The 25,261-nt window shown below is 43.4% G+C and overlaps 1 protein-coding gene across 1 annotated transcript in view; it reads left to right on the forward strand.

Annotated features, from left to right (window-relative positions):
- The first annotated feature begins 2,194 nt into the window (after positions 1–2,194).
- Positions 2,195–25,261, forward strand: part of LOC125453325 (protein diaphanous homolog 3-like) — a 507,084-nt gene continuing 484,017 nt past the window's right edge. Inside the window, exon 1 of the mRNA XM_059646411.1 lies at positions 2,195–2,537. Within this exon, the coding sequence (XP_059502394.1) occupies positions 2,388–2,537 (150 nt within the window). The 5' untranslated portion in view covers positions 2,195–2,387. The remainder of the gene's footprint in view (positions 2,538–25,261) is intronic.

Consider the following 25,261-nt stretch of genomic DNA (forward strand, 5'->3'; position numbering starts at 1 on the left):
CTCCCCACCTATACTCTCCTCTCCACCTATCTTCTCCTCTATCCATCTTCGGTCCACCTCCCCCCTCTCCCTATTTATTTCAGAACCCTCTCCCCATCCCCCTCTCTGATGAAGGGTCTAGGCCCGAAACGTCAGCTTTTGTGCTCCTGAGATGCTGCTTGGCCTGCTGTGTTCATCCAGCTTCACACTTTGTTATCTTGGAAAATATTCTTGTTCTTCACATAGCTGAACCAAGCCATCAATGTTGATCAAAAAACAGTGGGGTAATAATGGAATGCGACTTGGTTTGAGGTCAGCACTCAGGCAGTATAGTTTCATTGAGCTTAATTATATAGAGGGTGTTTAATATGAGACTGGTTAGCAGACTAATGGAGTCGAGTCTGTAGATATTGCACAGATGAGTTCAGTCCAAAGTTGAAGGGAGACAGACAGGAGAAGTGTGGAAATACAAGAAATCATGAACAGTATATCACGCTGCAGCTCAGCTCAAGTCTAGTTAGGTTGCCAAAGTTATGAATCGTCAACGGGGCCTGATGCAGTGGCAGGTGTCATGGAAGCATCTTGTCGACAAAATCTTTATGCTTTCCTTTTCACCTTCGAACTTTCAAAACATTATTTCTGATTTTGATATGAAGATCTTCCATAGCTTAATTTTTCTCATGTAAATTCTACATAAGCTGTGTAAAACTGTGAGCAACCAGATAAAGTGTCCTATTCTGTGAGAAACTTCATTTCCAAGGCATCATTTAATAGAAAATAACATAGTAGGAATGATAATATTCAAAATTAAATTTGCTTGAAAAAGGTATGGAATGCATTGAACACTGGTGTTTAATTTCCCCAATACCTGACTAAAGGTAGAAAACGCTTCTTCTGATAAATTCCTGAAAAGTAAGTTGTCTTTTCACTTTATTGCTATCTGTTTAGATTCCACACAGCTTCAATTAGTCTATCAGTCATAATGCTGAATTTAGCTTAACAGGAAGATGGTTCTGAATTAGTGACATTCAGAATTTTCTCAGACTTCTAACCTTGACTTAAAATGACAATTTTCTTACAGTGTACATGGTAATGTTGTCAAAGTCCAGATTCAGCATCACAGTTCTGTTAAAATAGACTGTCATGGCAGTGCTGCTCATTTCCAGACCCCTAATCTGACACATATCAAGGCTACTCTCTAATCTTACCAATGCCTATGTCAGGAGAGGGAATATTGGATCCGTTGATGAGTTTCTGAGTTAAGCTATGATATAACTGTGTCCTCACTAGTGTGAGACATTGTATACAGGTCTCTTCCCCAACACAGTAATAAGCATTCTACGTGACGAAACGTCTGAAAGCTAACCTTCCAGCTCAGCGAGCAAACTCACATTCAGTTCCATCAATTATACAATCTGCATTCTCATTCATTCATAACTCTTTTACTAACCACTCAGCAGCACACTGCGTTTACTGTACAGTACTGCATTTCATTCATTCATAAAACCGTGGTTTTGTCGGAAATTTTACGATTACAAGATAGACTAAATTAAAACACCCCTTCCAGCCCATTACTGCATCTTTACACCCTTAATCCTATTGGCACCGTGCTGCAAGCAGTGTTCAGATCTGTTTCTATATAAAGGCTACCCCTGAATAAGCGTTAATATTGTAACCTCTTGAGAACAATGTCATTCCCACCTCCTATGTTCTAAGTTGCTCCGTTCAGTGACGCGGCGAGTGGGGCAGGTAAAGGGGTTATTGTATTGAGCCAGGATCATATGGAATGGCTGAGCAGGTGCTACGGGCCGAATGGCCTCTTCCTGCTGCTATCTTCACTGTTCAGTGAGAAGAACAGCCAGCCAGCCCCGAGGTGGGAAGAGATATCAGGGTATTTTTCTGGAGCAGCCATGAATTGTTGAGCAGATTTCAGGGGCCGAATGGCCTTCTCCTATCCCTTCCCGTTTAGCGAGAGGTGGAACTCGCCAGCCAGCGAGCCCTGGGCGTGGGGCAGAGGGGAAATGGGCGTGACCGAGCGCGAGGAAGCTCAAGAGCGCAGACGACCGTTGGCTAGTGATGTCACTGCGAGGACGGCGCGCTCCACCCTGCCTGCGCACTGATTGGGTACCTGCGCTACGTCTCCTGTGATTGGTCCGAACTCGGGCGGCGGCTCCTGATTGGAAAAAATAACCGCGAACGACGGGGAGCCGGCGAAGGTTCTCCATACAAGTTTTCTTGCTGTTTCACGTTTGACTGCCGCCTGCCTGCTCCGTTGGATTCGATGATCGAGGATCTACAGCGTTAGATCGAGTTCGTCACATCGGGGGCTAGTTGATCAGTGATTGGAAGAGCGGGCGGTTTCTCTTGAAAAAAGAAAAGAGAAGCAACGGTCGGTGAATTAAATAAACATGGAACGGTATCATCGTCACCGCCAGCCTGCTGTCCATTGCGGCGAGAACGATGCCCAACGCAAGAAAATGTTGGCAGTTCCTGGGCTCTGCGACCGGGAAGCTGCCCACGGACCGCAACGTGAGGATTCAGAGAGAACAAATAAGTTCGTAAGTGCTGCCGCAAACTTTCGCCCGTTTCAGAGAGGACCTAGGGACAGTTAGGCTTGAGAGAGTCACCTTCTGCATTTGCCAATTGCAGTTGCTGCGATGTTTAGTGCTCAATGAAGAACGGGGCAATTTAGACACTTTCTGTCCGTAATTTGTTTATAAGGCAGTGGGCTACGCTCGTTTAAAGTTGCTGTGTTGTGAAGTTGATATTGGTGCCTAAAAGTTGTCCACGTTCTGAGATGTTAGATATTTTAGACACAGTTTCCTGAGCCCTGTGAGTCAAGGTTAATCTGACGTGATAGTGTGCTGTTGTATTTGGAGGGAGGAGCAGTGTCTTCAGAAACTGAGGGCGTGTTGTTTATGTTAGGATGTCAGCTGACTTGGACTGAAGAAGGGTCTAGGCCCGAAACGTAGCTGTCCTGTTATGATAGAGATAATGGGGACTGCAGATGCTGGAGAATCCAAGATAACAAACTGTGAAGCTGGATGAGCACAGCAGGCCCAGCAGCACCTCAGAAGCACAATTTTGTGTTCATCCAGCTTCACACTTTATTGTCCTGCTACGATGCTTCTTGGCCTGCTGTACAGCTCTACACTTTGTTATCTTGGACTGAAATTTGTTGGACTCAATACTACCTTTTTTCTTGTTTGATCAGTATGATAATGCTAGCTAAAACAAATTAATCAGTTTCACTTAATCAGTATTTCGAAGGTGATGCCAACATTACTTGAAGAGGTTATCTGAACAGGATCATAATGTTCTTCTAACTGCAATGAGTGCGTGGTAATAAATGTATGGGAGTTTTGAGAAAAGATTTTATCCATCAGGGTATAAAAATATGGAATGTACTCCCAAGGTATTGTTGGGGCATTTAGTGTAGGTGATGGAATAGAAATTAGGTAACCACACCAGAGAAAAAGGATAAATTTGACAGACCATTTGGGCCTGACAGCATCTCTCTTTGCTAACGAGGTCCCCTTCAATATCAACAAGTTGTCTATGCTTGGAGCCACAGGAGATGAGGGGGAGATTTTTTCATTAAATATTTTTGGATTTCATGGATGCTAAGGAAAGAATGGAAACAAGTGGAGATGTTTTGGACTGCATACATATTACCAGAGAGGAGGAGTTTGCAACCTTAGATTGCAATAAGGTGGATAAATCTTGTGGGCTTCCTGACATCAGTGATATGCAAGTTATTGGAGAGGATACTGAGTCCCAGGATCAACCAACATTTGGATAGTCAAGGTCTGATGAGGGATAGTCAGCATGGATTTGTGCATGGGAAGCCAGTCTGACAAATGTTTAGAGTTTTTCAAAGAGGTAACCAAGAGAATGCGTGAGGGTTGGGCAGTGAATGTTGTCTATGTTGACTTAAGTAAGGCTCTTGACAAGCTACTGTACAGCAGGTTAGTCATGAAAGTTGGGTTGCATGAGACCCAGGCAGAGCTAGTTAATTGGATTCAAAATTGGCTCCATGGTAGGAAGCAGAGGGTGATGCTTGAAGCATGTTTCGCATACTGGACACCTGTGACTAGTGGTGTGCCACAAGTGTCAGTGCTGGGATCTTTGATATTTGTTATTCGTATAATTGATCTGGATGTGAATGTGCAAGGCATGATTAGCATGTTTACGAATGATACAAAATTAGGAGATATTGTTGATTAATGAGGAAAGCAGTGGGGCACAGGTCTCTGGCACAGAGTCTGACCCTGCTGCTCAGAAGGGAAGGGGGAAGAGGAGCAGAGCATCAGTCATTGGGGACTCCATAGTTAGGAGGTTCTGTGGGGACGCGAGAGACTCATGGTTGGTGTGTTGCCTCCCAGGTGCCAGGGTGCGTGATGTCTCTGATCGTGTTTTTGGGATCCTTAAGGGGGAGGGGGAGCAGCCCCAAGTCATGGTCCACATTGGCACCAACGACAGTTAGGAAGAGAGATGGGGATTTAAGGCAGAAATTCAGGGAGCTAGGATGGAAGCTGAGAGCTAGGACGAACAGAGTTGTTGTCTCTGGTTTGTTGCCTGTGCCACGTGCAACTGAGGCGAGGAATAGGGAGATAGAGGAGTTGAACACGTGGCGAGAGGGATGGTGCAGGAGGGAGGGTTTTGGATTCTTGGATAATTGGGGCTCTTTCTGGGGTAGGTGGGACCTCTACAAGCAAGATGGTCTTCACTTGAACCAGAGGGGTACCGATATCCTGGGGGGGAAATTTGCTAAGGCTATTCGGGTGGGTTTAAACTAATTCAGCAGGGGAATGGGCACCAAAATTGTAGTTTGACTATAGAAAAGGTTGAGCGTAGGGTGGTCTGAAATAAAGTTTCAGGGAAGCAACATGGCACCAGCAAGCAAGAAGTTGGTTTGAAATGTGTCCACTTCAATGCCAGGAGCATCCGGAATAAGGTAGGTGAACTTGCAGCATGGGTTAGTACCTGGGACTTCGATGTTGTGGCCATTTCGGAGACCTGGATAGAGCAGGGACAGGAATGGTTGTTGCAGGCTCCGGGATTTAGATGTTTCAGTAAGAACAGAGAAGATGGTAAAAGGGGCGGAGGTGTGGCGTTATTGGTCAAGGACAGTATTACAGTTGCAGAAAGGATGTTTGGAGACTCGACTACTGAGGTAGTATGGGCTGAGGTTAGAAACAGGAAAGGAGAGGTCACCCTGTTGGGAGTTTTCTATAGGCCTCCGAATAGTTCCAGAGATGTAGAGGAAAGGATAGCTAAGATGATTTTCGATAGGAGTGAGAGAGACAGGGTAGTTGTCATGGGGGACTTCAACTTTCCAGATATTGACTGGGAACACTATAGTTCGAGTACTATAGATGGGTCAGTTTTTGTCCAGTGTGTGCAGGAGGGCTTCCTGACACAGTATGTAGATAGGCCAACAAGGGGCGAAGCCACATTAGATTTGGTACTGGGTAATGAGCCTGGCCAGGTGTGAGATTTGGAAGTAGGTGAGCACTTTGGTGATAGCGATCACAATTCTGTTATGTTTACTTTAGTGATGGAAAGGGATAGGTGTATATCACTGGGCAAGAGTTATAGCTGGGGGAAAGGCAATTACGATGAGATTAGGCAAGATTTAGGCAGCATAGGATGGGGAAGGAAACTGCAGGGGATGGGCACATTAGAAATGTGGAGCTTATTCAAGGAAAAGCTCCTGTGTATCCTAGATAAGTATGTACCTGTCAGGCAGGGAGGAAGCTGTAGAGTGCGGGAGCCGTGGTTTACGAAGGAGGTGGAATCTCTGGTCAAGAGGAAGAAGAAGGCTTATGTTAGGATGAGATGTGAAGGCTCAGTTAGGGTACTTGAGGGCTACGAGGTAGCCAGGAAAGACCTAAAGAGAGAGCTCAGAAGAGCCAGGAGGAGACATGAGAAGTTGTTGGCAGATAGGATCAGGGTAAACCCTAAGGCTTTCTATAGGTGTTTAAGGAATAAAAGAATGATGAAAGTAAGATTAGGCCCAATCAAGGATAGTAGTGGTAAGTTGTGTATGGAGTCAGATGAGATAGGGGAAGCGCTAAATGAATATTTTTCAACAGTATTCACTCTAGAAAACGACAATGTTGTCGAGGAGAATACAGAGATTCAGGCTACTAGACGAGGTGGGATTGAGGTGCACAAGGAAGAGGTATTAGAAATCCTACAGAGTGTGAAGATAGATAAGTCCCCTGGGCCGGATGGGATTTATCCTCGGATCCTCTGGGAAGCCAGGGAGGAGATTGCCGAGCCTTTGGCATTGATCTTTAACTCGTCATTGTCTACAGGAATAGTGCCAGATGACTGGAGGATAGCAAATGTGGTTCCCCTGTTCAAGAAGGGGAGTAGAGACAACCCTGGTAATTACAGACCAGTGAGCCTTACCTCAGTTGTTGGTAAAGTGTTGGAAAAGCTTATAAGGGATAGGATTTATAATCATCTAGAAAAGAATAAATTGATTAGGGATAGTCAGCACGGTTTTGTGAAGGGAAGGTTGTGCCTCACAAACCTTCTTGAGTTCTTTGAGAAGGTGACCAAACAGGTAGATGAGAGTAAACTGGTTGATGTGGTGTATATGGATTTCAGCAAGGCATTCAATAAGGTTCCCCACAATAGGCTATTGTACAAAATGTGGAGGAATGGAATTGTGGGAGATATAGCAGTTTGGATTGGAAATTGTCTTCTTTCAGCAAGCCAGAGGGTGGTAGTTGATGGGAAATGTTCATCCCGGAGAGCAGTTACTAGTGGTATACTGCAAGGGTCTGTTGGGTCCACTGCTATTTACCATTTTCATAAGTGACCTGGATGAGGGCGTAGAAGGATGGGTTAGTAAATTTGCAGACGACACTAACGTTGGTGGAGATGTGGGTAGTGACGAAGGATGTTGTAGGTTACAGAGAGACATAGACAAGCTGCAGAGCTGGGCTGAGAGGTGGCAAATGGAGTTTAATGCAGACAAGTGTGAGGTGATGCACTTTGGTAGGAGTAACCAGAGGGCAAAGTACATGGCTAATGGTAAGATTCTGAGTAGTGTAGATGAGCAGAGAGATCTCGCTGTCCATGTACACAGATCCTTGAAAGTTGCCACCCAGGTTGACAGGGCTGTTAAGAAGGCATACAGTGTTTTAGCTTTTATTAATAGGGGGATCGAGTTCCGGAACCAAGAGGTTATGGTGAAGCTGTACAAAACTCTGCAGCCGCACTTGGAGTATTGCGTACAGTTCTGGTCACTGTGTTATAAGAAAGATGTGAAAGCTTTGGAAATGGTGCAGAGGAGATTTACTAGGATGTTGCCTGGTATGGAGGGAAGGTCTTACGAGGAAAGGCTGAGGGACTTGAGGCTGTTTTCATTAGAGAGAAGAAGGTTGAGAAGTGACTTAATTGATACATATAAAATAATCAGAGGGTTAGATAGGGTGGATAGGGAGAGCCTTTTTCCTAGGATGGTGATGGCGAGCACAAGGGGGCATAGCTTTAAATTGAGGGGTAAAAGATATAGGACAGATGTCAGAGGTAGTTTCTTTACTCAGAGTGCAGTGAGGGAATGGAACGCTTTGCCTGCAACAGTAGTAGATTTGCCAACTTTAGGTACATTGAATGCGTCATTGGATAAGCATATGGATGTACATGGAATAGTGTAGGTTAGATGGGCTTGAGATTGGTATGACAGGTCAGCACAACATTGAGGGCCGAAGGGCCTGTACTGTGCTGTAATGTTCTATGAAGGTTATCAAAAATTAGAGGGATATTGATCAGATGCCGAAGTGGGCTGAGGACTGGCAAATGCAATTCAATACAGGTAAGTATGAGGTGTTGCACTTTGGAAAGTCAAACCAAAGTCAGATTTATACAGTAAATATTAAGGTCCTGTGGAGTGTTGTGGAACAGAGGGACCTAGGAGTTTAAGTACATAGTTCGTTGAAAGTGGCATCACAGGTAGACAGGATGGTGAAGACAGCATTTGGCATGCTGGCCTTCATTGATCGAGGCACTGAGTATAGGAGATGGGAAATTCTGCAACCGTTGTGTAAGTCATTAGTGAGGCTGCACTTGGAGTATTATGTACAGTTTTTTAGTCACCCTGATATAGGAAAGACATAGTTAAACTGGAAAGTGTGTTAGGAAGATTTACAAAAATGTTTCCAAGACTTGTGGGTCTGAGCTATGGGGAGAAGATGGCCAGGATAGAACTTTATTCCTCGGAACATAGGTGAATGAGGGGTGACCTTTTTATAGAGTTTATAAAATCATGAGGAGCACAGATAGGATGAATGCATTTTGTTTTATTCTGAGGGATGAGGAATTGAAAACTAGAGGGCATAGGTTTCAGGTGAGAGGGGAAAGATTTAAGAAGGACCTGAAGGGTAACTTCTTCACGCAGAAAGTGGTGCATATATGGAATGGACTGTTGGAGAAAGTACAATAGCAACATTTTTAAAAAAAAAGTTTGGATTGGAAGGGTTCAGAGGGATATGGACCAAATGTGGGCAGTTGGAACTAGCTGAGTGGGCACCATAGTCAGCATGGACCAGTTTGGGCTGAAGGGCCTATTTCCATGCTGCATTACTCTATGGATCTTTGGCTAGAACGCTTAAGAGCACATGAAGAGGAGGAAGCCTCATGTTTGAAGTATCAGAATTGATGGCTTTTCTGAGCCTGCATGAAAGAGTCGAAAAGGCTGTATGGCAGTTCGACCAGCATCTTGTTGAATGCGGGGCAGGGCTACGGAACTGAATGGCCTATTCTTAGGCCATTTGGAACTTGGAGGATCCCTGTAATCTCTGCTAACCTATTGTGCAATCTATACTTGACCACATCCTCACTAATCTGCCACCTGACTGACTGGATCCAGTTTTCATATCCTCCGTCCTGTTGTGTGGCATTATCATGTTAATAGGTGTGATTTATTTTTGAACAGATTTAGTAACTTAACTGGGCATTGAGAAGTGCTGTGGGTATCATTAGCTGCAGACTTGTACTGATAAGCAATCTGAAACCTCATGACCTGGCATAAATTCTGCTTCACTGTTACTGTAAAAGCTTGGAGATCAACTCTGGCTCATTAAAGAGTGCAGGATGGCATGCCCAGAACAGCAGCACCACTCAAAAATGTGGAGTTAATGTGATGAAGCTACAGCACAGGACATTCTACATGTCAAAACAGCAAGTGATAAACGTGGTTAAGTGGGCCCTCAAAGAACAAATCAGATCTAAGCATGCCCAGTTGTGAATGATGGTAGACAATTAAACAACTCGCTGGAGTAGGAGGATCCACAAATATCCCCATCATTCATGATGGGCGAGCCCACATATCAGTGAAAACAATGAGGCTGAAACATTTGCAACAATCAGACTAAAATGCTGAGTGGATGACCCACCCTAGCCCCCCCCCCCCGGAGGTTTGTCACAACGCAGGTGCCAGTCTTCAGCCAATTAGATTTACTTTCTGTGTATCAAAAAACAGCTAAAGACATTAGAGCAAACTTATGGGTCCTAACAATGTTGTTGCAATAATACTGAAAATGTGTGCTCCAGAACTTGCTGTGCATCAAGCCAAGCTGTTCAGCACATCTACAATGCTGACATCTTTCCAGCAATGTGGAAGAGTAGCCCTAATTTGTCCCGTAGACATAAAGCAGGATGAATCCAGTTTGGCCAGTTACTGCCCTGTCAATGTGCTCTTGATCATCGGTGAATGGAAGAGGTCATAAGTGTCATATTTGCTTTCCAATAACCTGCTCAATGACATTCAGTTAGAATTCTGCTGGCACTACTCGGTATTTTTACAGCCTTCATTCAAACAGCAACAAAGGAGTTAAATTGCAGTGCTGAGATGAGCGTCTGCCCCTAACATCAAGATCGCATTTGACCAAGCATGGTATTAAATACCCCGAGCAAAACCGTAATCGATGGGAATTGGTGAAAATTCTGAGCAGGTTGGAATCATGCCTTCTACAAAGGAAGATATTCTTGTGGTAGTTGGTCAGCTCAGCAGGAGTTCCATGGTAGTGTCCTACACCCAAACATCTTCATCTTTGGCTGCTTCATCATTGACAGCAAGGTCTGGACAACATCCTGGCTTGGCTGTAAGAGTTTTACCACATAGAAAGCGGCAATGATTATCTGCAACAAGACAAAATCCAGCCATCATCCCTTGCCTTTCAGTGGCATTACCATTGCTGGATTCCCTCAATATCACCATCCTGTGGGTTACCATTGACCAGAATCTTAACTGGACTAGCCAAATAAGTACTGTGGCCACAACAGCAGGTTAGAGCCTAGGAAGTTAGCAATGCTGAATACTCCCCAATGCCTGCCCACAATGCACAAGTCAGAAGTGGGATGGAATACTTACCAGTTGCTTGGATGAACGTAGCTCCAACATCATGCAAGAAGCTTGCCACCTCATTCACAAACATCCACCACCTTCAATACTTTATACTTGGTGGCAGTGGTGTGTACCATCTACGATATAGACTCCTGCAATTCAGCAAGGCTCCTTTGATGGCACCTTCTAACCTTGGCCATGAATATCTTAAAAATAGAACAGTAACACACATGGGCACACCGCCTGCAATTGCCTCTACAGATCATTCACCATCCTGACTTGGAATGATATTGTCATTTTAGTGTTGTGTCAAAATCCTGGAATTCCTCCTTGACAATGTTGTAGGTGAACTAACTCCAGACAGTGAAGATGTTACCTTACTGCTACCTTCTGAAGCGCAATGATGGGTTTGTAATTAATGATTGCCCAGCCAGCAAAGACCATATCTCCAAAATGAATTCAAAACATAATGTAGGCAGTATTTTGACAGCACTTTCCAAATAGAATCTCAGAAATTCACTGTACAGAAGGAGGCCACTTGACTCATTTTGCCTGTACTGGCTCCCTTACCTACCACAAATCTCTTGCTTATTCTTCATATCCTTGCACCCTTTTTCATTCCAAAGAATCATCCAAAGGCTCCATTGAATCTGTCAATATTCATGCTTCTAGGCAGAGCATTCCATGCTGTAACTATTCATTATTTGAAATCGTTTTTCTAACATCATCCTTGCTTCTTTTGCACACAACTTTAAATCTGTGCCCTCATTCTTGTTGCTTTTTTTTTCTGAAAGAGAACAGCTTCACCCTCTGTACAGTGCCCACTTTTCTCATCAATTTGGAAGCTTTCTATCAAGTGCACCATCTCTCCAAGGAGATCAGGCCCAATGTCTTCCATCTATTCTCATAACCAAATGGTTCCAGCAATGAGACGCTAATTGTAAGTTGCATCTGCACTCCAATGCATTCCCACCTTTCCAGTAATGTGACAACCACAACTGTATGTCATACCACAGCTAAGTTCTAATATAAATTCAATATCCCTTCTATACCCTCATTAATAAAGATTATGACATGATATACTTTTATAAGTTGTGTATCCACCTGCTGTTCAACCTTCAATGTGCACATACCCAGGTTCCTCTGCTCCTACACTGCCTTTAAAATTTTAATTCCCCCAATTCTATATTGTATTTTAGTGATCTTTCAATCAAATGGAATGCCTCACTATTTTGCATTGAATCTCATCTGCCACCCATTCACCCACTTCACCAATCTGTCAGTGTCCTTTTTGGCATTTTGCACAGTTGCCCTCATGACTTAGGTTTTTGCTTGGAAATATTCTGAGGGATAAGGATTGCAGACACTTGTGGAAAATTGCCACTAGCACATTCCCTTCTGAGCCTCCCATCAATTTGATTTGGAACTAATATCACCATTGCTTCTGTGTCACTGGATTCAACTGCAGAAAGTCCTCTCCCTGACTTGAAGTCTGATAGTTCAATCTGTTTTGAATGGCCTGGAAGGCCTTGTTGATTATTCAGCCCTGCTGAGCTTTAAATTTAAAGGTAGATGCAAAGTGCAATCCTCTGGTAGATAATACCAGGGGCATTTTAAATTGCTCTTTAAATTACTCTTTAAGTTTTGCATAAATGATGATTTGGAGAACAATCTGTTGTTTAACTTTGTGAATAACACCAAGTAGTTCAAATAGTTGATGCACATAAATGTGTTAATCCAAAGAGATCTCTTGAAGCAAGTTCACTGATGAGAAAGCAAATAAAATTTTCAAATGTCTGTTTGTGGAATGTTAGCTATGTTTCATTTGATGGCATTATTGCCTCTAAGACTGAAAGTTGTGAAGTCAAGACCTACTATAGGGATGAGAGCATTAACCGTCTCAGCTGAAGAGGAACTTTTTAGATGTGCTGATTTTCAGATGAGTTATTAAACTGAAGCATTATTTAACCCCTCAAGTGGCTGGAAAAGGTCCCATGGTTTTACTTGAAGAGATGTCTCTGCTGTCCTGACCAGCTGACATTTGTCTATTGATTTGCATAACTCAATGATTGTCTGTTCATTATCAGAGTTGTATGTGAGTTTGCTTTGCTGTGTTTCCTGCACTTCAGTCATGAATGCACTTCAGGAATGTTTCTTCAGAGGCTTTTAAATAAAAAAAACTTCTAATTAGGGGATTGTTGTAGACATCGTTGTTGTTCGGATGTTCCAGGGATGAGCGTAGGACCAGGAAGATGGTGTCTGCTGTGCCAGTAGGTGAATTGCATAGAATTGAAGCAGTTTGGTATGTTGAGCCATGACTAATCTCTCAAAGCACTTCATAATTATGGATGTCAGAGCTACTGTGCAATAGTCATTGAGGCACAGTGCATAATTGTTCTTTTGAAGCTAGGGTAATGTGGTCTTCTTGAAGCAGGTGGGAACTTCAGATCGTTCGTACGGAGTGGTTAAAGATGTCGGCGAATCCTCCTACCAGCTGGTTCCCACAGGATCAGAGTGCATGGCCGGGAACTTCATCCCAGCCTGGTGCTTTCCGTGGGTTCACTTTCCCAGAAGGCCAATCTAACATTTGCAGTGGTGACTGTAGGTACAGGTGCATCTCAGACTGTTGAGATAGGTGGCAACGTTTCACTGACCTCTTCAAAGTGAGCATAGTATGCATTGAGCTCGTCAGGTTGGGATGTACAGTTGCTTGCAGTTCTGTTCGATTTTTGCTTTGTAATATTTTAATGTCATGTAAACCTTGCCACAAATGACACATTGTGATTGGTCTGAGTCTCTAGCTTAGTTTGGTGTCTCCTATGGCCTTATGAAGGTTGTACCTGGATTTCCTTTATTAGTCAGGGTTGTCTGACGTCTAAGCCCCAGACCTAGAGGTAGGTAGGGAGTGGATCTCCTGGTTTATCCATGGTTTCTGGTGGGCGAACATTCTGACACATTCTTTGGCACGCTGTCTTCTACATGGGTCCGCACACTTCTATTTGTGTTTTCTACCGCCCCTGGCCTTCCTTACTCTCAGGCAAACAAGCCCAGCTGATCTATGATAATGGGAACTGCAGATGCTGGAGAATCCAAGATAATAAAATGTGAGGCTGGATGAACACAGCAGGCCCAGCAGCATCTCAGGAGCACAAAAGCTAACGTTTCGGGCCTAGACCCTTCATCAGAGAGGGGGATGGGGTGAGGGTTCTGGAATAAATAGGGAGAGAGGGGGAGACGGACCAAAGATGGAGAGAAAAGCAGATAGGTGGAGAGGAGAGTATAGGTGGGGAGGGGATAGGTCAGTCCAGGGAAGACGGACAGGTCAAGGAGGTGGGATGAGGTTAGTCGGTAGGAGATGGAGGTGCGGCTTGGGGTGGGAGGAAGGGATGGGTGAGAGGAAGAACAGGTTAGGGAGGCAGAGACAGGTTGGACTGGTTTTGGGATGCAGTGGGTGGAGGGGAAGAGCTGGGTTGGTTGTGTGGTGCAGTGGGGGGAGGGGACGAACTGGGCTGGTTTTGGGATGCGGTGGGGGAAGGGGAGATTTTGAAGCTGGTGAAATCCACATTGATACCATTGGGCTGCAGGGTTCCCAAGCGGAATATGAGTTGCTGTTCCTGCAACCTTCGGGTGGCATCATTGTGGCACTGCAGGAGGCCCATGATGGACATGTCATCTAAAGAATGAGAGGGGGAGTTGAAATGGTTTGCGACTGGGAGGTGCAGTTGTTTATTGCGAACCGAGCGGAGGTGTTCTGCAAAGCGGTCCCCAATGTAGAGGAAGCCACACCGGGTACAGTTGATGCAGTATACCACATTGGCAGATGTGCAGGTGAACCTCTGCTTAATGTGGAAAGCCATCTTGGGGCCTGGGATAGGGGTGAGGGAGGAGGCGTGGGGGCAAGTGTAGCATTTCCTGCGGTTGCAGGGGAAGGTGCCGGGTGTGGTGGGGTTGGAGGGGAGTGTGGAGCGAACAAGGGAGTCACGGAGAGAGTGGTCTCTCCGGAAAGCAGACAGGGGTGGGGATGGAAAAATGTCTTGGGTGGTGGGTCGGATGGTAGATGGCGGATGTGTCGGAGGATGATGCGTTGTATCCGGAGGTTGGTGGGGTGGTGTGTGAGAAGGAGGGGGATCCTCTTTGGGCGGTTGTGGCGGGGGCGGTGTGTGAGGGATGTGTTGCGGGAAATGCAGGAGACGCGGTCAAGGACGTTCTCGACCACTGTGGGGGGAAAGTTGCGGTCCTTGAAGAACTTGGACATCTGGGACGTGCGGGAGTGGAATGCCTCATTGTGGGAGCAGATGCGGCGGAGGTGGAGGAATTGGGAATAGGGGATGGAATTTTTTTGCAGGAGGGTGGGTGGGAGGAGGTGTATTCTAGGTAGCTGTGGGAGTCGGTGGGCTTGAAATGGACATCAGTTACGAGCTGGTTGCCTGAGATGGGGACTGAGAGTTCCAGGAAGGTGAGGGATGTGCTGGAGATGGCCCAGGTGAACTGAAGGTTGGGGTGGAAGGTGTTGGTGAAGTGGTCAGCTTATCTATTCTGTCTTTGCCTGGGCTGGAGTGTTTTAGCCACAAAATTCTGATGAAGCTTCTCTGCACACTAATGTAGTCACATCCTTTCTGTAGTGTTGCAACCAGAGGTTCAACTGTGGCCACAGGACTATAATCTATTCTCCAATCTATCTGCATTCCTCATCTCTGCGAATCCCTCTTGTGATTTTGTTCTGCAGCGCTCTTTAATGTCTTTGTATTTTTCCTTAAATGTGGTGTCCAGAACTGGATGCAATACTCCAGTTGAAGCTGATTGTTCTATGCATTACCTTGCTTTTATACTCTTTGGCTAAAATACCACATGCTTCATTAGCAATTTGGTCAACCTATGCTGTCGGGTTCAATGACATCCTCACATATATAGACAGGCCCCGTTTGTTGTTCTCACATTCAAAAACTGTGTACCTTTTTTCTCATTATTTTCTTGGTGTTCCTACTAATTAGCCACTTCACAGCTCTCTATTAAATTTCATCTGACACTTGTCTGCCCATTTCACCAAGCTAGTTCCATTGGATGCCCTACATTGTTCTTGCAGCCCACGATGCTTCTCAGGTCTTTTTTGTTTGTACCCCCACCCTCACCCCCATTTTATAGTTCTGCCTTGTGCACCAAAATCTAGGTCATCAACGTGTATCAGGAAAAGCAAGGACACTAATTTTAACTCTGGGGAAACAGCATTACAAGCCTCCTTTTTTGTTTTGTAGTCCTTCATCAATTGTCTTTTACACCACATTTAACAGCATTGCTATCATCAAATTCATCTACTACCTCATCAAAAACCTCCAGCAAGTTACTTAAACACTGTTTTCCCCTTAATGAAGCATTAATGGCTTTCTCTAATTAACTTGCATTTGCCCAAGTGACAATTTTGTTCTGCATTAGCATTTCTAATATCATTTAATACCATATATTAAAGCACTTTTGTTTTTGAGTCACAGGTAATGACCTAGCTCAAGTAATTAGTCATCCTTAGGGTATTAACATTGTTGGCTCATTATTAAAACTTCTTAAGGTCTCAATGAACAGAAGCAAACTTTGTCTGAGCCACTAACCTGAATGATTGGGTTATGCTGCTCCTATGCAATGAACACATTTAATTTAGGACTCAAAATCTGTGGCGTGGAGAAACTAAATATTTGCGGAATGGAAATACTAGATTTTTAATTTTGATAGCAGAATTACTAAATAATTTCTACTTGTTTGTCATAATTCATGATTTAAGACACATTTTTCTTTTTGAGTTCTGCTTGTATCAGGCTCAAATGACAATATCCAAGTTGTATTTTCTAAACCATTTTGAAGTAATAGTTGTTAGAAAATTATATTTATGTTGATTGCCATGTATGTCACATCAAGATCGTAATGTTTGAATTGACGTTGAAACCAGTAGGTAAAGTTTTTGATGAGAATATAAATCTGCCAATAGTTTTGTTTTTGCATATTTCCTTTCCAACTCTCTGTATAAGTATATAGTTAAATAAGTACCGATAGTCTTGGAAAGGGCCCATGCAGCTGCTTTTCCTGTATGTGTCTTGACAATGAAGTGGCAGTGTTTTTAGTAGAGCTGTTTCTTAGCCTGAGCAGATCTTGCTCTCCCCTTTTGTCAGAATGTTTCCTTACTTTTATTTCATTTTTTGTTTGGAACGAAGACCTGAGAGCTGAAAGTGACACTTGAGCAGTGAGCAGCAACTCACTGAAGAAGAGCATAAACAAACTGATAGTTGTTGAAGATGCAAGACTTGGAAGTTATCTGTAGGTTGATCCTTGTTCAAAGAACACTATATAGATGTTTTGGTTCTGGAGATACCTGATGATTGAAGTGGATGGCAGATGTTTGAATGTTAATGAACCACCACAGTGAGATCTGTGCCAAACAGTCTAACCAAGATAATGTTGAAGAAAAAGAACAAATGCAAGTTTTTGAACTGTCAGAAGAATTGTGACTACCAAAACTACTGGAAGGAGCTCTGATTGATGTCCATTGAAAGTTGGAAAATAGGTTAAAAGCACAAAGTGAATATTCCTTGGACCCTGCTGGAAGCTATTTGCATTGACCAGAATTTTCAGAAATCAAACAAGATGCAATCCCACATATCTCTGTTATAAATCATGGAAACTGCTTAAGTGAACTGGCTAGTTACATTTTTACAAATCATCCTCAAACTGTGTCTATGTCTGAATGGCAGCTAGGATCTGAGAAGACTGGCATTAAATCGCAGATGCTAATGAATTTACGTACAAAACTGGTGTGGCCGCACTTGAGTATTGCGTACAGTTCTGGTCGCCGTGCTATAGGAAGGATGTGGAAGCATTGGAAAGGGTGCAGAGGAGATTTGCCAGGATGTTGCCTGGTATGGAGGGAAGGTCATATGAGGAAAGGCTGAGGGACTTGAGGCTGTTTTCATTAGAGAGAAGGTTGAGAGGCGACTTAATTGAAACATACAAGATGATCAGAGGATTAGATAGGTTGCACAGGGAGAGCCTTTTTCCTCGGCTGGAGATGGCTAGCATGAGAGGACATAGCTTTAAATTGAGGGGTGAAAGATATAGGACAGATGTCAGAGGTAGGTTCTTTACTCAGAGAGTAGTAAGGGCGTGGAATGCGCTGCCTGCAACAGTAGTAGACTTGCCAACTTTAAGGGTGTTTAAATGGTCATTGGATAAACATATGGGCTTCAGTTTTGTTTCACAGGTTGGCACAACATCAAGGGCTAAGGGCCTGTATTGCGCTGTAATGTTCTATGTTTAATTTTGTTCTGCTAAAGCTGCTTATTATTAATAAAGTGTTATTTTGTTTAAGCTATAAACTTGATGTCTGGTGTTAGTTATTCAAAAAGTCTGATTAGTAACTATTAGACAGCTTTGAGCATCATTGAATACTTTCATTTTACTTTGTTCTGAATATAAGGATCGGGAGGCTGGTCTCTATATCATAACTCCTTTTTGTTATTTATCTAGCAGTGTTGGGGCCCATTGTCATGCCCACTTTGCACTGAACTTGACTGAGCTTGAGCCTTCATTATGTGATGAGGTAAGAGTGACTCCGCTCGACATTGAGGAAATAGTTGACTGAACTTGGCATCAAAGACCTTCAATAAAATTGGAGTCAATGGAAATTTGGAGGTTGTAGGGGTGGAACATACCTTTATTGATTGGAGTTGCACTAGTTCTGGTTTTGGAGGACAATCATCTCAACAGAAGTTCTCCAGAATCACGCGCTGGCACAATCATCTTCAGGTGCTTCACAGGTGACTTATCTTCGATCATAGGGTCGAAGAGAGGGATGCTGACTGCTGAATGTACAAGTTTCAATACTATTTGGAATTCCTCCAACACTGAAATGGCTCATGTTCTTAAGCAACAAGACCCAGGCAACATCTAGGTTTGGACTTTTAAAAGTGGCAAGGAGCATTTGCACCACACAAGTGCCATTGAATGACCATCTCCAACAAGAGAGAATCTAGCCTTCTCCCCATGACCAGATACTGAGCTGGAACAGATGTGTAAGTATTTTGGCTACAAAAGCGAGTCAGATACAGTGCCTCCTAACTCTGCAAAGTCTGTTTACCGTCTACAAGATACAGCACAGGAGTGTGAATGAGCAAGTTCTAGAGACCTGGGTAGATGTGGCTCTACCAACATCCAAGACACTTGACTTGCAGCATGGTGGCTTGGTGGTTAGCACTGCTGCCTCTGTGCTGGGGACCTAGGTTTGATTCCCACCCTCTGACTGTGCAGATTCCATACAGACAGTCATGTGGGTTTCCGTCCATAGTCCAAAAATGTGCAGGTAGGTGGATTGGTCATGCTAAATAACCTCCTGCCTGGGGATGCACAGGCTAGGTGGATTAGCTGTGGGAAATACACGATTACAGGGAAAGGGTAGGGGTGTGGGTCTGGGTGGGATGCTCTGAGGTTGGGTGTAGACTCAATGGGCTGAATGGCCAGCTTCCACACTGTAGGGAATCGGTGATCTTCAAGGGCAAAGCAGTCTGCCTGATGACATTGCATCCACCACAATCAGTATTTCCTTCCTCCTCACCAATGTACAATGGCAGCTGTACACCAGCAGCTCTCTACGACTCCTACAGTGCTTTTCAAACTTGTGACTCTAGTAGGACAAAGGCAGGAGAGCATAACCACCTGAAAAACCCTTCAAAATCATACATATTCCTGACTCCTTTACTGTCACATGGTCAAAATTCTGGCGCTGTCTCCCAGAAGCCATTATAGATGCCCCAAAATCCAAATGAAGTAAAAAGAGTTGGCTGTCAGCAAGAAATGCTGGCCTATTCAGCAACACCCTTATCCCATAAATCCCTAAAGGTAACTGGAGGTCATTGGTAGTTGAGCTCCCTAATTGCTATTAGCTTATCATCTGAGAATGAGAGATGCAGGCTGGTTATTTTATAGATGTACCTGGTATGGCATAATCTTTATGATACTGTTCCTTGCTTATAGAATTGTTTCAAGTATTAAGTTAAACACACTTCATGTGAGCTGCCTGAAATGATACGCATGGTCTTTCTGTTAGAGTATTCATTTACTGAGACCCATATAATTAACTTTTGTGCTGACAATGTAGCACTTTTTAGGATGACAATTTGCTTGGTCTAGCAGCTTGCCTATAACTCTTAAAAACAGTGATTATTTTTGCCTGGCTATTATCTTGTACTTTTACCTTTTCTGTATTTTCTTCTATCACACAATTTTGGGAGAGTATCAATTTACTAAACTTGTAAATTAGGCATATTTGTTTATGAAATTCGACTGGAAAACTTTCAAGCTTAGTTTTAGATTCTCAAAAACTTTGTCCAATGCTCCAACCTTTTAGATGGTGCATTTGAAAAGCAGCCTTATGTATGTATGCCTTCAAAAAAAGCAAAACTGATTGGATACACCTGCGAGATGCTGCCTTTATTGGGTTCAATGTGATGCCTTGATTGAGGTTGGCTGGTTGAGATCCACTCCAAAACCTTAGTTAATTATAATCATGGCATCTATTTCCGGTAGATTGGTTGACATCTTGCCAGCATCAAAGAGCGATCTCTAAAAGAGGTACTGTTAACTAGCCTCACCTCTCAATTTGTGAAAAATGTTTTAAATATACCAGTAGGGGGCAATCAAAGCTTGTTTGAAAATTGAACGTAGCCACGTCAGAGTAACTTTTCTTTGTGAAAAGTGGCAAAGAAAAGTAAATTCTAAATTCTCTTCAAAATATTTTAAAGTTAGGTACACAAACTGTCTTGCAAAATGAATTTTACAGAGTTTCTTTTTGCCTGTTAACTTTCTGTTGGCTCCTGTAGCTTTCTTGCACTCTGGGCACTAGATAATGCAAAATTAGTGGCTCGATTTGTGGGGTGCAAATACAGATCACCAGTTCTGCTCCCATTTTCATTGCTATGGCAGTAAAATACTTCATCCACCAGATTTGATAGAGGCATGTATTTATCTGGTGCCAGGAAAAATTGTCATCCTGAAGATTTTTCAGGCAGCATCTAAAGAGTAGAAAAAGCTGATGTTTTGGCATGGTCTTGAGTCAGAGTAGTATCTCACATTTTTATTTCAAATGTCCTCTACCTGTTGTATTAATCTCGCATGAAGTCCAAATAGGTAACTGACTGTAATTGTAATTGTAATTGTAATTGTAATTGTAATTGTAATTGTAATTGTAATTGTAATTGTAATTGTAATTGTAATTGTAATTGTAATTGTAATTGTAATTGTAATTGTAATTGTAATTGTTCATTGTTTAAATTGGGTGTCAATTTTGACAGTTCGGGGTTTATGTTATTTCACAGATGTAAGATCATTTTGACTTGAATGCACATCGTTACTTGTTAAAGGGCATAAGGAATGGAAACTAGAACCTAATTTTTAGTAAGGAGAAAACCAGGGGCATCAAGAATTAGAATCCGAGAGTTAAAAAGTAATAATTCATGTGGATTGAGTAAGAAAGAGTGCACGGATATGACCATACAAAGCAATGTGACTAACGGGGAAATACACTTGTAGGCCTGGGCAAAACTGGGCAGGACTTCAAACTGGAGTCCCCATTTCTGAAGGGCCCAGACTCGCAACGTTGGCTTTCCCGCTCCTCTGACACTGCGGGGCCTGCCGTGTTCATCCAGCTCTATACTCTTTTCACTCCATCTCTTTTCCTAGATACAAGATGTTTAAGGAAGGAGGGCAGATGGCAGTTTTGAATAACAATAACATGAAGTGCAGTTTCTGATGTTTGTTCAGGAGAATTCCCTAAAATTTGGAGGAGGCTTTGATGATGTGAGAGAACTTTTAAAAAGAACGAAACCAAAGAACTGCAGATGCTGGAAATCAGAAATAAAGACAGAATTTGCTGGAAAAAAAACAACAGGCCTGGCAGCATCTGTTTAAAGTTGTGGACCTGAAATGTTAATTCTGCTTTTTCTCTGTAGATGCTGCCAGACCTGTTGAATTTTTTTCTAGCAAATTCCAACTTTCAAAAAGATTTTGCACTTCCAGTTACAAGCTAAAAGATTTGTGTTTTAAAAGATTGTACTGTTATAAATGATTATAACAATACTTTTGACTAACAGTATTTTCTTCTTAGAGGTCGTATATTTTTCAACTAGAGACTGCTGTTCTCCCGGTATATATCTAAGACCTTAATCACACGTTTGATGGAATTACCCTTGCTTTCACAAAACATCAATAGTTGCTTCAGTGGGTTTCCGTATCCCCACTTTGCTGATTAGCAACTTTGGGTAAGTGGTGCTAGGACTTTCCTTTGTATTTCAGAGAACATCTGTAGCTCGTCAATGATTCTTCTCTTCCCAAGACATGACAATGTAGATATCCAGAATCCTTAGTTGGCTGCAAAATACACTTTTACTAGAGACTGTTTCCCTCCAGTAACTTGCTGTGGTATTGCTGTTTTACTTATTCATTTGTGGGATGTGGGCGTCGCTGGCTGGCCAGCATTTATTTTCTGCCCCTAGCTGCCCTTGAGATGTTGGTGATGAGCTGCCTTCTTGAACGCTGTTGTCCACCTGCTGTGGGTAGACCCACAGTGCCCTTAGCGAGGGAATTTTGGGATTTTGACTCAGTGATAGTGAAGGAGCGGCAATGTATTTCCAAGTCAGGATGGTGAGTGGCTTGGAGGGGAACTTGTAGGTAGTGTATTCCCATATATCTGCTCCCCTTGCACTTCCATCTAGAAAGACTTGTTGTTTTGGAAGGTGCTGTCTGAGGATTTTTGGTGAACCCCTGCAATGCATCTTGAAGATAGAATCAGCAGTGTGCGCTGAGCGTCGGTAGTGGGAGTGGATGCTTATGGATAGAAATGTAGAAGATAGGAGCAGGAGGAGGCCATTTGGCCCTCTGCCATTCCTCACGATCATGGCCAAATGTCCAATACAGCAGCCTAATCCTGCTTTCTCCCATAACCTTTTGACCTCATTTGTCCCAAATGCTATGTCTCATAGCCTCTTGATTACATACACTGTTTTGGCATCAACTACTTCCAGTAGTGAAATGTGTCAGGCTCACCACTCTTTGGGTGAAGAAATGTCACCCCATCTCCATCCAGAAATGTCTACCCCAAATCCTGGTTCTGGACACACCTCCCCTTGGGAACATCCTCCCTGCATCAACTCGACCAGTCCTGTTAAAATTTTGAGTCTCTGTGAGAACCACCCCGTCATTTGTCTGAATTGCAGCAAAATCAATCCCAACCTAGTCAATGTCTCCTCATATGTCTGTCCTGCCATCCTCAGAATCAGCTTGGCAAACCTTCACTCACTCTCCAAGAGCAAGAGCATTCTTCCTCAGAAAAGGAGACCACAATATTCCAGGTCTGGTCTCACCACAGCCCCTTACAACGCAACAACACAGCCCTGCTCCTGTACTCAAAACCACTCATGATGAAGGCCAACATACCATTTGCCTTCTCTACTGGCTGCTGCACCTGCAATGCTTACCTTCAGCGACTGGTGCACAAGGACACCCAGGTCCTGTTGCACATTCTCGCAAATTACGGACATTCAGGTAGTAATCTGCCACCTTACTTTTGCTTTTCCTTCTGCCTCCAAAGTGAATAATTTCATGTTTATCCAAATTATACTGCGTTTGCCATTCATTTACTCATTCATCGAACCTGCCCAGATCATGCTGAAGGGTCTCTGCATCCTTGTCATAGATCACCCTCCTATCCAACTTGATATCATTTGCAAACTTTGAGATGTTACACTTTGTTCTCTTATTTAAATATTATTGTATATTGTGATTAACTGCGGTCCCAGCATCGATTTCCTAGGGCCCATTAATTCCTACTCTTTGTTTCCTCTCTGTCAACCAGTTTCCTGTCCATCTCAATGCACTTCCCTCAATTCCTTGTGCTTTAATCTTGCACAATAATCTGTTAGGCGAGACTTTCAGAAAGCTTTTGACAAAGTCCAAATATGCACATGGACTGTTTTCCCCCTTGTCAACTCCACAAGTTACATCTCCATAGAATTCCAAGGATTTGTTCCAATCAAATAGGATGCTTTTGTTCTGGATGGTATCAAGCTTGAGTGTTGTTGGACCTGCAGTTATCTCGGCAAGTGGGTGAATATTCCATCACCAGTCTTGACTTGTGCTTTGTAGATGTTGGACAGGCTTTGAGGAGTCTGGTGGTGAGTTACTCACTGTGTGTTCTTAGCTTCTGATCTGCTTTTGTAGCTGCTATGTATATATGGTGAATCCATTTGAATTTCTGGTCCATGATAACCTTCAGGATTTTGATAGTGGAGGGACTCTGTGATGGTAACACCATGAATACTAAGGGATAATAGTTAGATTTCTCTTATTGGTGATGGTCATAGCCTGGCATTTGTGTGGTGTGAATGTTACTTGCCACTTGTCAGTCCAAGACTGGATATTGTCCAGAACATGTTGCATTTGAACATGGACTGCCTCTGTACCTGTGGACTCGTGAATAGTGCTGAACATTGTGCAATCATTGGCGAACATCCCCACTTCCGACCTTCTGATGGAGGCAAGGTCATCAATGAAGCAGCTGAAGATGGTTGGGCCTAGGACACTACCTTGAGTAACTCCTGCAAAGATGTCCTGGAGCTGAGATGATTTGACCTCCAACAATCACAACAATCTTCCTACGTGGCAGGTATGATTTCATCCATTAAAGAGTTTGCCCCCAGATACCCATTGATTCCAGTTTTGCTAGGACTCCTTGATGCCACATGATCGAATGTAGCCTTGATGTCAAGGGTTGTCACTCTCACCTCACCTCTGGATTTCAGCTGTTTTGGCCCTGTTTGAACCAAAGCTGTAATGAGAACAGAAGTTGAGTGGCCTTGCGAGAACCCAAACTGGGCGTCACTGAGCAGGTTATTGCTGAGCAAGTGAGGCTTGATAGCACAATGAATGACATCTTGCATCACTTTACTGATGATCAAAAATAGAATGACAGGATGATAATTGGCCTGGCTGGATTTGTCCTTTTTCTTATGTACAGGATACATTGGGGCAATTTTCCACATTTTCAGGTAGATGCCAGTGTTGTAATTGTACAGTAACAGCTTAGCTAGGGGAGCGGCAAATTCTGGAGCACAAGTCTTCAGTACTACTGCTGGAATTTTGTCAGGGCCTGTAGTCTTTGCAGTATCCAGTGTCTCCAATTGTTTCTTGATATTATGTGTGAATCAGATTTTCTGAAGACTGATATTTGTAATGCTGGGGACCACTGGAGGGGGCCGAGATGGATCATCCAATCGGTGCTTCTGGCTGAAGATTGCTGCAAATGCTTTGACCTTAACTTTTGCAATGATGAGCTTGGCTCCCCCATCATTTGAGGATCAAGATATTTCTGGAACCTCCTTCTCCAGTGAGTTGTTTAATTGTCCATCACCATTCACGACTAGATGTAGCAGGACTGAAAAGCTCAAATCTGGTCTTTTGGCTGTGGGATTGCTTAGCTCTGTCTATCACCTTGCTGCTTATGCTGTTTGGCATGCGAGCAGTCCTATTTGGTGACTTCACCAGGCATGCCTCGTGCTGCACCTTGCACGCGCTCCTGCATTGTCTATTCAACCACGGTATATCCCCCTTGCTTGATGGTATTGGTTGAATGGGGGATATGCCGGGTTATGACTTTACTGTTTGTGTTGATGATGGCCCACAATGCTTTGTGGATACCCAGTCTTGTGCTGTTAGATCTGTTCGAAGTGTGACCCATTCAGAATGGAGATAGTGACACACAACATAATGGAGTGTATTCTCAATGTGAAGGCTGAACTTTGTATTTGCAAGGCCTGAGTGGTAGTTGCTCTTGCTAATACTATCAAGCAGCTACTTTTGCATCTGGCACATTGGTAAAGGTGAGGTCGAACA

Source organism: Stegostoma tigrinum, chromosome 6 (assembly GCF_030684315.1).
Source record: "Stegostoma tigrinum isolate sSteTig4 chromosome 6, sSteTig4.hap1, whole genome shotgun sequence".
NCBI classification, from domain to species: Eukaryota; Metazoa; Chordata; class Chondrichthyes; order Orectolobiformes; family Stegostomatidae; genus Stegostoma; species Stegostoma tigrinum.